The sequence below is a fragment of the Protopterus annectens genome, chromosome 17.part0 (genome assembly GCF_019279795.1).
Source record: "Protopterus annectens isolate FY-2018-M chromosome 17.part0, PAN1.0, whole genome shotgun sequence".
NCBI lineage: Eukaryota > Metazoa > Chordata > Ceratodontiformes > Protopteridae > Protopterus > Protopterus annectens.
The window spans coordinates 21,308,355-21,321,317 of record NC_056751.1 but is presented as its reverse complement, the minus strand read 5'-3'; the positions used below and the strand labels follow the sequence as shown (position 1 = coordinate 21,321,317).

The 12,963-nt window shown below is 45.7% G+C and overlaps 1 protein-coding gene across 2 annotated transcripts in view; it reads left to right on the top strand.

Annotated features, from left to right (window-relative positions):
* The window catches only part of ABRAXAS1 (abraxas 1, BRCA1 A complex subunit), an 804,658-nt gene extending 792,874 nt beyond the window's left edge, over positions 1-11,784 (top strand). For both annotated transcript variants that reach the window (XM_044059464.1, XM_044059465.1), the window contains exon 9: positions 11,064-11,784. In XM_044059464.1, coding sequence (XP_043915399.1) covers positions 11,064-11,479 — 416 coding nt within the window. In that variant the 3' untranslated portion in view covers positions 11,480-11,784. The remainder of the gene's footprint in view (positions 1-11,063) is intronic.
* The last annotated feature ends 1,179 nt before the right edge of the window (positions 11,785-12,963 follow it).

Genomic DNA, 12,963 nt, shown 5'->3' with positions numbered 1-12,963 from the left:
TGCAAATACAGCAGGACAAACCAAAAATCTTGTTGATGACCCCCTTTTGGCCAAGACAGCACTGGTTCCCCTTCATCTGCAATTAGTCGAGGGCAATCATCACAAGTTACCTCACAGGGTGGATCTTCTCACACAAGACAAGGTATCTCTTATCCACACTTAACTCTGAGCCTGACTGTGTGGGTGATAGGCTTCTGATTCCTTTCTGACACCTTTTCTCTGAGGAAGTGCTTCTAGTCTTGCAGGAGACCAGGAAACCCAATACTAGGAGATCCTACTTGTCCAAATGGAAGAGGTTCTCCATCTGGTGTCTGAAGAAATGGCTAGATCCATTTTCAGTGGACATTCCCCTAGTTCTTTCTTATTTGTGTGAGCCGCTTAAGGCTGGATTTGGCTTACTTTTCTGTTAAAGCCCACCTACCCACCATTTTTGCATGTGTGCCTCTCTCTCCTCCTTTAGCTTCTAGGCTAGAGGTTAAACGTTTTCTTAAAGGTGTCCTTCACATCAGGCTTTCCAGGAAACCTGTTCCCCTCTCCCTGGGGGTTGAATTTTGTACTGGAAAAGCTTACTCAGGCCCCTTTTGAGCCTGCAGTCTGTGCTTCTTTGAAGTTTTGCATGTGGAAGACTATTTTGCTGGTAACCATCCAGCTGCTAGAATAGTGTCTGAACTCAAAACCTTAATGGCTTGTCAACCTTTTCTGATCTTCCAGAAGGATAGCGTTTCTCTTCGTACTAACCCCTCCTTTGTGCCTAAAGTGGTTAGTGACTTTTACCTTCTTTCCTACTTCTCAAAATTCTAGTGAAAGGGTGCTTCATACCTTGGATATGGATAGACAACTCAGATTTTACCTAGATAAGACCAAGCCCATTAGGAAATGCGAGCAATTCTTTGTTTCTTTTCATCCCATGGTGCTGGGAAAACCTGTTTCTAAACAAACTATTTCCACTTGGATCTCTAAGGCTATTTCTTTTTGCTATGTGTTCCATGGAAAGATACTGTCTTCCTCAGTAAAAGCTCATTCCACTAGGGCTATAGCTTCCTCTGGGGCCTTCTTCAAAGGTATGGACACTGCCTCTATTGTAGAAGCAGATACATGGTCTTCTGTCCACACCTTCACCAAACATTACAAGCTGGATACTATCTGTAGATCCAGAGCAGGCTTTGCCAGGGCAATCCTGCTTGGGTTCATGGAGACTTCCTCTGCTCCAACTTCCCTTTCCCTTCCATGAGCTTTGGTACTCTCTGTCATGTAATGAATACTGCAACATGGGAGTAGATGGACATAGAATAATTGTGTAAAATCTTATAACCATAGATCTGAAGTTGTTAATCTTCTTCCTCACTGATGGGTGCAGTTCCAAACCCTCGGAACCGAGTCGGCCAAATGCCAAGCTAGTGTACACCAAACTCTCGAGCCACGGTACTACCCACAATGCCCTTCATCCCATACCTCAGATCTCATTTGCCACGCAGCCATATAGCAGCATTTTCACTGAGCTCTCCAGCTAAGTAGTTTTGAGTCATTCAAACTTGTATTTCTTCCCCAAATTTTTCTTATAGTGTCTTCTTATAGTCAAGCTCTACCCACAGGTATCCCTTTCCTTACCATTGTTGGTATTTTCTTGCCTTTTTCTTTACCTTTACCACCCTCGTGGTAACTCTTCATACCATTGCTAGTAGTCTGGCTCTTTTTCTCCTTCCTTTCTCTGTTTGAGCGAGTGTTAGTATGTCTGAGAAAAAAGGTACTTCAGGTTTTAAACACTGCACATCGTGCAGTGGTAAATTACCTAACAGTGACTTGCATTTTAAATCCGTTTATTGTTTAGGCATCTCGCATCTTTCTGCAACTCCCCCATGTGATATTTGTGCGAGTTTTAGTCACCGGACATTGAATGAACGGCGCAACAAGTTGATTTTGAAAGGATTGCTTTCCTCTCCTTTCTCTGAAGCTATTTTTGCGGAGGTCTTAACCCCTCCAGGCAAGGATAAGAAGCGCCCTCTCTCAGACCCTTCTTCACCGGCTGGTGATAGGGACAAAAATCATCGATCTAAGACTGGTAGATTTTCCTCTGAGCATCGACTCGCTGTCTCGGTGCCACCGATTTTGGCACCTAGCACAGTTTCTGGGAAATCTGAATTGTCAGTGCCAGGCTCGGCACAGACTACTGAACCGATGGTTCTTCAGTTCCGACCATTCTGGTTCAGGACACTTCGGCACCGACCTCACCTTTACAGGCTCCGACGACCTCTGATCCGATCTTGACTATTACCCCGATTGTGACTTCGGCTCCGAGTTCCCTCTCTGTGCCAACTTTATCTTTTACGCAATTCAAATCAGAATCCTCGGCTCCATTGACTTTATTACCACGGGCCAGATAATAGTCTTCTGTGGACCCGGTTGCCAGGCAACCCTACAGTCCTTTTCTGGACCGGCCTGAATCCCCTTCTGGGATATCGATTAGGTCTGCCAGGAGCGTGTCCGAAATAGACATTGTTCTTCTCATGGATCAGGTATTGACTGCAAGAGGAATCTCCAGACCCTGTTCCGCTCCAGGTGTTGGGATTTTTCCTCTTTTGACTCCTTCGTATTCTCCTGAGAGGATCTTTCAGTCCCAAGGCCCCCTTGCCCATTGCTTTCAATGGGACCCCTTCCTTCGGCGCCGACTGCTTTGATGCCTGAAGCATCTAAGTCCTGGTGGGCCATCAGTTCCGACGACAGCTCACCTTACTCAACCCCTTGCTTCGGGGGTGGAATATTCAGTTCCGGCCCCGGCACAGACTGCCTTCTCGGTTCCCATCTCAGATCCGAGAGTTATTTCCGCACTGAACCCTTCTCAAACGTCAGTCTTGGAGGTGGGCCATTCGGAGCAAGGTGTGACCCCGGTTCCGATTCAGTCCTCTTCGGTTCCAGGCTCCCATCCTGCTTCGAGTGGGCCCACCTTCTGGATTATGGCAAGGGCGCTGGCAGCTATCAATCCTCCTCCTTCAGCTTCGCCTTTGGTTCCCCCTCTTACTCAGCCATCGTTAGCCCTTTGCAGGGAACCAGTAATCCAAGGCATCCCCCTTTCCGTGGCTTCTTCGGACATCCCCACCGAAGAGCCCCTTCGGAAGAGGGTGTGCAAAAGGAAACACATGGACTCACGTGAAGAGTCCCTTACTGAGGATATGGATTACGATGATGGGGAAGGTTCCCCTAGATCACCCCCTGATGATGTTTCCTTTGGGGACATCTTGGAGATTTTGAGTCAGTGGGGTGACTGGAAATCTTCCACCCCTTCTCCAGAGGAATCCATATTCTTATAAGCTTTCCATTCCCAGCCCACTACATCCTGGGTGACCCCTCCTGCAGATGATTTGGTCAAATTCATCGTGCAGTGAGCGTGGAAGAGTCCGGATTCAGTAGAAGCTGTCCCCAGGAGATCAAAGTATCTCCTCCAGAAGATCAACCCCATTGGTTGAAAGGCTTGCCAGTAGATGCTGTGGTGGTGGTGGCAGCCACAATGAAGGACTTGGCAGAAGAGAGTCCGGCTGTTCATCCGCCCAGCAGGGAGTCCCGGGCAATGGACAGGCTAGGACACACCGCATCTCATCTCACAAAAAATTCAAACAATTTTTAAGATTTTCTGTTACTGATTAACATTTTCATTTCTCCTGTTTACGCTTCAGTCTATCCACATCTCCTAGAGTGTTAAAAGCAATTACTGGAGCTAGACACTTTTGCATAATCCAGGGCATTTGTATCTTCCCTTATTTAGATGACTGCATTATTTTTGTGGGTTCTTTTCACAGTTGTAGGGATGCTCTATTTGTCAGAAACCTGTTTCAAAATCTTGGGTTCCAGCTGAATCTAGAGAAGTTTTTTTTTTTTTTTTTTTTTTTTCTCTCTATTTCACAAAATCAGTTTTCTAGATTGTCCACTGGACTCTTGCATATTGATGGCCTGACTTCCTCCAGACAAAGCACCTTATCACGGTCAGATCCAGTTTTCTCCTGCCCATCATCATCTGTTTGGTTATCAGATCTGTATGGATTTGACATCTGCAGCTCTTATACTTTGGATCCAAAACAGGTTCCTACCCTTACCCATAATTCCCCTTTGCCACCTGAATACCCCAGATCTTGTTTGCTGCTCAAACACTACAGATGTGGAGCTCTTTGGCTCACTTCTTTGGGAGATGTGTTCATTTTTTAGTTGTCTGTTTTTTTTTTTTTTCAGCTGGTGTTCCTGCCTTTCTTTCATACCTTCTTTGAGATTATTTGTAATCTTTTTCTGCATCCTTCCCTACAGTTTTTGGGTAGTTTTCCTCCTTTTTCCCTGTGGTTAGTCAGGGTTGTTTTTTTGTCTTAGCAATTTATTGGCTTTCTGTCATTTCTTGGAGTTTAGTGTTAAGGTACAAGTGTACAGATTCTGGTTTTCATGGGTTTATCCATTTTGGTGCATTAGTGTTAGTGTTTAGCTTTTTACTTTTAAGGATGGTGGACAAGGCATCCAGATTTACAAAGTGCATTTTCTGTGACTGGAAGATCACCTCTCAAGGCGCACACACACACACACCTCAATTAAATCTCCTACCCCGCCTTTTTTGGGGACCCAAATTCTCCCCAGAACCAGTCAGTCCCAGGCTACGATCTCTCTTCCTGCAGGAGAGATCTTTTCAGAGTTTCCAGGCCACTCCAAACTTCTGCTTATCCTCATCCCACTCTGTTACATTACCCTAATGAGTTGTATACTCTTAGTCATCACAATTTGGGTTATCCCTGCCAGGGTAGCCCTCGGCCGGCCCAAATACCAGTGGCTTATTATTTCTGTGTTGGTTGCTGTTGCTTCAGGACTGTCATCAGTAGTATAAAGTAAGGCAGCCGACGCCATTACATCAGTCTTTGCCGTGGAGCCCGAAGCAGAAGTAGTTCGCACAAGTGCCAGTCGGCAGCTACCTGAGTTTCGTCTTACGAATTGAAGCTAAGTACCCCGTTGGGGATCCTTTTTTCTTGCACTAACCGATGTCAGAAAAAGTTAATTGTCTCGCCTGTGGAAAGCAAATACCACACCGAGACTTTCATTCTTACTGCGTCACTCGCTTAGGCCCAGACCACGACGTCCCCTGCAGTCGCTTCTGCGCTTTGTTCAACACCAGAACTATATGTCGTCGGGCCCTTACTGTAGCCAGATATTTTTGCTTACAGTCCTCAAATTCCGATATGCTTTGGCAAGCCATCTGACAGCAGATCTTCTGAAAAAACTTAAAGATAAAGATAGAGACAGACCGCACAGGTCCAAACCTACCGATGATGCTTCCGTTAAGTTAGTCATCAGTTCTCCGGTCCTCAGTGAGGCGCTTTCGCAGCCCCTTATGCCTGCTTCTGTGGATTCACTGGCCTCTACCGAGATCCTTTCAGAGTCCGGTATGCCGCAAAACTCTTCTTCGACTAAGAATCCTGCGGTTGTCTCTCCCTTGGATGGGTCCGGAGCCACTGAGGGCTTCCGAGGAAAGTCCTTTGCACGACTGATTCTCGACACAAACCGGCGACTTCTTTCCCGTCTAATGTTCTTTCGAAAACTACTGAGTTTCTTAGACCCAGGGTATGAACCACACCCAAGAAACCGACGACCCTATCTCAGGCACCTGCTTCCTTGCCTCAGTCTCAAATGCTTAAAATGGCAGAAGACCTTATCATGCTGATCAGGGGAATCCAAGCTACCCTTTCCAAAAGAAAAAGAGATCTGTCCCCTGTAGTTTTGTCTGAGCAGGAGTTTGATTACTCTGATGCATCTGAATAAGAAGACATGCAACTCCTCTCTTCTTCTGAGGGTTCTGATGCAGAGGATTCCAATCCTTCAGCCTCTACCCCAGAGGACTTTTCCTTTGGGGAAACCCTTCATACCTTAAGGGAGCATTTCCAATGGGAAAGTCAGGCCTACCCAGAGTCTAAAAAGAGACGCAAGGAATTCTTAGATCTTCCACAGCACAGACCCCTGGCCATTCCCCCAGTCCTGGATGTTGTGGAGGATTTCCTGGAATCCAGTTTGACTCCTAACACCCTCCTTCCTGCACCCAGAAAACCAAATGGGTATTACAGAGTCCATGACTCTCACAAATTTCTTTTCAAAAATCCTACTGCTGACCCTGAGGTAATTTCTCAAGGGCCTAAAGGAATTAAAGCAACCTCTGGTAGGAATCCCACCCCCTCAGATAGGGATTCCAGAGCACTGGACAGATGGGGTAAAAAAGTATACACCTCTGCTACTCTTGCTATCAGAACACTAAATTGCCTGTTCTATTTGCTAAAATTTCAGCAACATACCCTGGAACTCCTCAAACAAAACCTGCTTGTGCAGAATCAAGAGTTACAAGAGTTAATGCATTCTGCAAGTCAAGTAACTAAACACACCTTGCACTGTGGTTTTGATGTCCTAGAAGCTTCTTGTAGGGTAGCACTCACTGGTTCTGTCCTTAGAAGGCATACATGGCTTAAGGAACAGCCTTTGCCAGACCATGTTAAATCTAAATTGTTGGATGCCCTCTTGCACAAAGACAACTTATTTGGCACTAAGGCAGAAGAGGTCTTAAAAAAGATGGAAGAAAAAGCAAAGTTTATGCAGACATTTAAGGATTTCTTATAGGTTCAGCCACCCAGGTTCAGCAGGCATTGCCCCTCCAAGCACTGGTCCTTTCCTGCTCCCACCAGGTCAGTTCAGCCCAGACCCTATGGAAGCAGACCCCCCAGACAGCAGCCACAGGGAATGCAGAGATCTAAACTGTGGACTTCCTCCACTTCAAAAACAAGGAGTTCTAAGCCACCCCCTTATGGTAAGAACTCACAATGACTCTCCTCCCCCACCCCCTCCCTCTGCCCACCTTCACTTACCCCAGGAGGAAAACTCTCCTTTCACGCAAGCACCTGGGCCACCATTACCAGTGACCGCTGGGTTCTCAACATAGTTGTCCCAAGGATACAAATTTTCTTTCCACACCCTTCCAACTCCAAAAGGGTTCACAGATCTACCTCCAAACCAGTGGGCAGAGGCGCAAAAGCAAGTCCTTTCCCTGATCTCTATGAGGGCAATAGAGCACGTTCCTGCAGAACAGAAAGGCCAAGGTTTCTACTCCAGACTTTTTCTGGTACCCAGAAAAGAGAGTACCTGGTGCCCCATCCTCTATCTATCCATTCTAAACACCTTCCTGGTGATACCAAAATTCAAAATGCTCACCCTCCAGCAGTAGCTATCCATGCTCTCCAAGGATGCTTGGCTAGCCACCCTAGATCTAAAAGAGGCCTCCCTCCACATTCCTGTCAGGGAATCTTGAAGGAAATATCTCCGTTTCAGGGCAGGATCTCTGCACTTTCAGTTCTCTGCACTTCCCTTTGGCTTATCTACTGCTCCCAGAGTTTTACAAAATGTCTGGCTCCGGCCATTGCCTTTTGCAGACAAAGGAATATCCAGATTTACCCATACTTAGACGACTGCCTAATTCAGGCAGACAGCCAGGAAAATCTGTTCAAGCACCTGGCCTTTGTAAAGTCCTTACTAACCTCCCTAGGGTACACAATCAACGAAAAGAAATCTAAACAGGTACCCACCCAAAGGATTATATTCCTGGGAGCAAGCCTGGACACAGCATCCCATATGGCATTCCTTACACCAGAAAAGCAAACTTTCCTGACAACCTACTTCTCTCAACTAGCCACCAGACACCAGTTATCTACAAGGAAAATCCTGCAAGCTCTGGGGTTCATGGCATTTTGCATTCTACTCATTCTATGTGCCAGACTGCATATGAGGAAACTTCAGTGGTACCTAAAAAGAATTTGGTGTCAACACTGTCAAGACCTGGAGACTCTTATACCCATGATACCTTGCCTCAGAAAAGATTTTCTTTGGTGGGCAACAGCATGCTCCCACAACAAGGGACTACCTTTCTCACCACACACCACCACCCAGACCCTCACCACAGATGTATCAGACTATGCCTAGGGTGCACACCTGGACAGCAGGTGCATACAGGGCCAATGGAGCCCACAGCAAATCCATCTGCACATCAACCAAAAAGAGATGATAGCTGTCCAGCATGCCTTAACAGCTTTCAAGCCCCTTCTCTCCCCAGGGGCTCTCCTGATCAAAAGAGACAACACCACTGTGATGTGGTATATCAACAAGCAGGGAGGGACTCACTCCTACCCTCTATGCAGGCTGGCCATGACCCTTTGGCACACAGCCTCTGCCATGCAACTCCATCCATTAGCACAATTCCTACCAGGTTCTCTAAACTCTGGCAGACCAATTAAGGAGAAATCTTCTGGATGCACATGAGTGGCAGCTCGACAAAAGAACCTTCACCCTAATAACTCAGAAATGGGGCACCCCGAAGGTCAACCTCTTTGCCTCCCACACCAACCATCAGCTCAGCAAGTTCTGCACCAGGAAACATCACTGCATGGCTTGGAAAGTGGATGCCCTGTCCTTCCCCTGGGTTAATCTGTCAGTCTGTGCCTTTCCTAAACTACCTCTCATCCCCAGGGTACTGCTCAAAATAAAGGAGGAAAAACCAAGGACAATTCTTATTGCTCCAGACTGGCCTCGCCAGCACTGGTACCCACTGCTGCGCAGCCTGTCCCCTCTGCCACCATGGCATTTCACTCAGATTCCAAACCTCCTGACCCAGAGGGAAGGGGAATTCATGCATCCCCAATTGCAGACCCTCAATTTGGCAGCTTGGCTTATTCCTTAACCCCCTGATCAGTCTGCCAACCTCAGTAAACAGGTTCTAGATGTTATACGTGAGGCCAGATGCCCTAGCACTAGAAAGTCTTATGCTGACAAATGGAAATGGTTCTGCACCTGGATTCAGGCTAAGGGAGCCAATACAGCACAGCCCTCCCTCCCTGTCATCTTGGATTACTTAGCTGACCTGCTACACAGTGGTCTCTCTTTTTCCTCTATTAAAATTCATGCCTCTGCTATCTCTGCTCATTTCCCTACTGAGCAGCCCCTTTTCTCACACCCTCTGATCAAACCGTTCTTAAGAGGGGGTAGCAACTTGAGGCCACCCAGAAGAGCACCAACCCCAGCTTGGGACCTTAACTTTGTGTTGGAAAAGCTCACCCTGCCCTCCTTCAAACCAGCCTTTTCAGCAGAGCTAAAATTTCTCTCCTGGAAGACAACTTTCCTTCTGGCCATCACTTCAGACAGAAGGGTCTCCGAGCTTCAAACACTCATGGCTGTGGAACCCCTCATCTTCCATGCTGACAGGGTATCCCTCAGGACTAACCCGTCTTTCATGCCCAAGGTGGTGACCAGTGTGGCTCTCAACCAATCCATTCATTTGCCCACCTTTTTCCCTAAACCACAGAACAAGGGGGAAAGGATCCTGTACTCTCTAGATGTTCACAGACAGCTCAGATTCTATCTAGACAGGACTAAATCCTTCAGAAAGTCTGATCAGTTGTTGGTTAGCTTTGCTGCAGGGGCAGAGGGCAAAGCCATCTCCAAACAAACCATTTCCAAATGGATAGCATACTGCATCCATTTCTGCTACAATCAATACAGAAAGCCGCCCCAAGGGGTCAGGACTCACTCCACCAGAGCAGCCTCCACCTCTGCAGCTTTCCTCAGAGTCCCCACCAGGGACATCCTGGAGGCTGCTACCTAGACATCTGTTCACACCCTTACCAAACATTACCACCTGCCTATCTTCTCCACATCCAGGGCAGGGTTTGCATCTGCATTCTTGCAGGGCATCCTAGCCAGCCACTAGTTTCCTTGACTGCCTCCACCCATTTCCTCAGCTTTCGGAATCAACCCAAATGTGATGACTGCAACAGTGAAACACTAAGAACATAGTACAGTTGTGTACACTTACCATAAATGTAAATGTTTGAGTGTATTCACTGTTGCAGGCCTGGTTTCCCTCCACCCCCCTCTTCTTTCTTCTCTTTCCTTACAAGGGACAGTTTGGTATTTACTTTCTACTGGTGGGGTTCTTCCACCAGAACCTGGCTCCCACTTGGGGGCTCCTGACAGGTTAGGGCAAGAAAAACTGATGTAATGGTGCCGGCTGCCTTACTTTATACTACTGATGACCTGACGTCAGTCCTGAAGCGACAGCAACAGATGCAGAAATACTGAGCTTCTGGTATTCGGGACGGCCGAGGGCTACCCTGGCAGGGATAACCCAAATGCGATGACTGCAACAGTGAATACACTCAAACATCTACATTTATGGTAAGTGTACATAATTGTACTTTCTCCAGCAGCTGAGTATGTTTTAATAGGGATAGGAAAACTAGATGTACTAAAGGTGTACTACAGCAGAGCCACAATTTTATCAACTGATTACAAGGTTTGAAGTGCTAAGAATATGACTCTAGATACTACTGCATGTGGCAAATCCAAGCCTTGTGATATGGATCTGCTTCCAGAAATACCTTGCCGAGGTCGTGAAAGATAGTAAGTAAAGTTTATATGTGGGGATATAACAATTCTGGTGAGAATTGTAAGTTATGATGTATAACTGGATTCCTGTACTTTTATGCTTCAAACACTGAGAAGGTTGAGTCACTCACTCGGAGTTGCACAAGGCTGTAGTAAGAACTGAATCAAGCTATGTCTTTTGAATGTTAAATAAAGCTAAAGTAATCATTTCAAATGTTTGTATTTCTGTCAGCCATGTAATGAATCAGAAATAGAGAGGAATGCTAAGAGTGATAGCATTTACTATATTTTGTGTTTCTGTTCACTAAGTTAGAATGTCTTTGTGGAAGCTTTTGTGTAAACTGTAGGCATTTTCAAAGGAAGTTGTATTGATCTCTACAGTGTGTATGCCAGTGTTTGTGTGGCCAAAGTTGTTGGAGTACTGTAAGCACAAGTTGTATTGATCTCTACAGTATGTATGCCGATGTTTATGTGTGGCCAATGTTGTTGGAGTGCCGTAAGCACAAGTAGTTTATATTGAGGAGCAGATTGCTTGAATAATGCATTGTACAGTTTAATGTGTTTTTACCATTATGGAAATATTTTACAGCAAGAATATTTAACCTAATAAATTGTGTTTGATTTTACAGACAAAAGTAAGGAAGAAAAAGATGAAAATGTTTTCCTTTGCCAGGCCCTCAAGACTTTCTTCCCAGGATCTGAACTCCTGCAAGCACGAACCCTTACCTTCAGAGGTAGATACATTCCTAAATACTGTTGTAGAATTGATCATGGTATCAACATTACAGACCAACTCACATTAATGATGGGTGAAAGCAATGTTCTAAGGAAAAAGACTACACATTTGAGAAAACGCAAGACGGATCCTTCTGAGAACCAAGAAAAGTCAGTCAAGAAGTCACGACTGAGCCGTAAATTGTCAGATACTGGGGATATAGACAGCAGTGATATGGAAAAATTAACACTTAGTGGTACTGAGACTGAAGATGACCTGCTTGATGTATGCCGTGGTGAAAGAGAAGGTACTCAGTCACCCACCTTTTGAAGAGCTATATCCATGTGGCTGTTCTGGACATTTTAATTAAGCTCTGTTTTGCCAGACACACAATTTTACACTGAAGTATATATTTTTTTTCTTTTATTTACATTTTAAAATTTTATTGTGAGCTTTAGCTGTTAAGAGTTGAATGCAGTCACCAGTACTATCATATGCTAAACATCAGGAAATAATCAGAGCCACTGCACAAAGCAGCTGAAGATGACACAGAACGTTAAGATGAAATATTAAAATTTAATGCTGTACAAGTTCCTCAAAACTCCTATCGATAAAATCTGTTTTTTAAAGTTTCACTTGTCTATTGCAGTTTTTATTAGTCCTAGTTCTTTATTCTGTTTATATAACAGTGTGATCAGAAGGTTGCACTGATGATGTCTTTCTATTAATCTGTTGCAGTATTCTTTACATGAGGGAGTTCTCCACCTTAGGCAACCCGACACTGGCCAGTATATGAAAGTCTTTTGATACTGTAGGGTATGTTGCATGTAGGCTGTTTTCGTACATCGGCCGTAAAAGCAGCGTACGCATGTGCCGACCTCAGAACTTCTCTGTCGCCAGTCCAAACACCTCCTCAAATGTTGGTCTGCTCGCCAAGTCGTTAGCTGTGTTCCAGCGATTTTCTCAGATAAGTGCCCCATTGGGGAATTCTTGTTTCTTTTGCTACTGTTTTGTAGTAGGGTTCATGTCATCCAAAAAAGTGTATGCCAGTATGGAAGACAAATTCCAGATAAAGATAGCCATCTCCAGTGTTTGTCCTACCTAGGGGGCCTACCCATGACCACAAATCGTGTTCCATTTGTCAGGCGTTTGTGCCCAGGTCTCTGAGTAGACTTTCCTCCTTAGCCATTTACTTGGAAAGTCAGCATTTAAAGTTGCCAGCTAAAAGAGTGATGGAAGGATCCTTGGGGCCCGAGGCAGAGTTGGTTATGAAGCAGAAGGCCAAAAAGCCAAGGCCTGAAACTTCTGCTGCCATTCTTACCCTGGCTTTCTCTCCTGAGGCGGATGAGAGCCCAGAGATATTGTTGGTTCCTGGTTCTGGTTCTGGTTCACAGACCAAGTCCAGTGTTGAGGCTGCCATGGATTCCGACCACAGGCACATCCTCAGAGGCTGAGCAAGCATTCATCTCGGATGTACAGGGGGAACCTAGGCTCATGATCACTGAAGCCTCTAAGGGGATACCTCAGATCCTTGTGCAGGAGGAAATTCACTCTCTTATATTATTGAATGTAGGCATACGTCCGAGCCTCCTACACTACATAGGGCAGACCTGAATCAAAAGAAGAAGCAGAAGACTAAACATGTCCCCTTCTAAACACCACCAAAGTGATTGGCAACAATTTACCCAAGGCCTTTTTAAGGCCGTAATGGCCCTTAAGCCCCCTTTGGATGGTTTAGTCCCTGCACCCCCCCCCCCGCACTGCTTCCCCATATAAAAGGGTTAGAGAAGAGGTTTCATCAGAGGAAGAGGCAT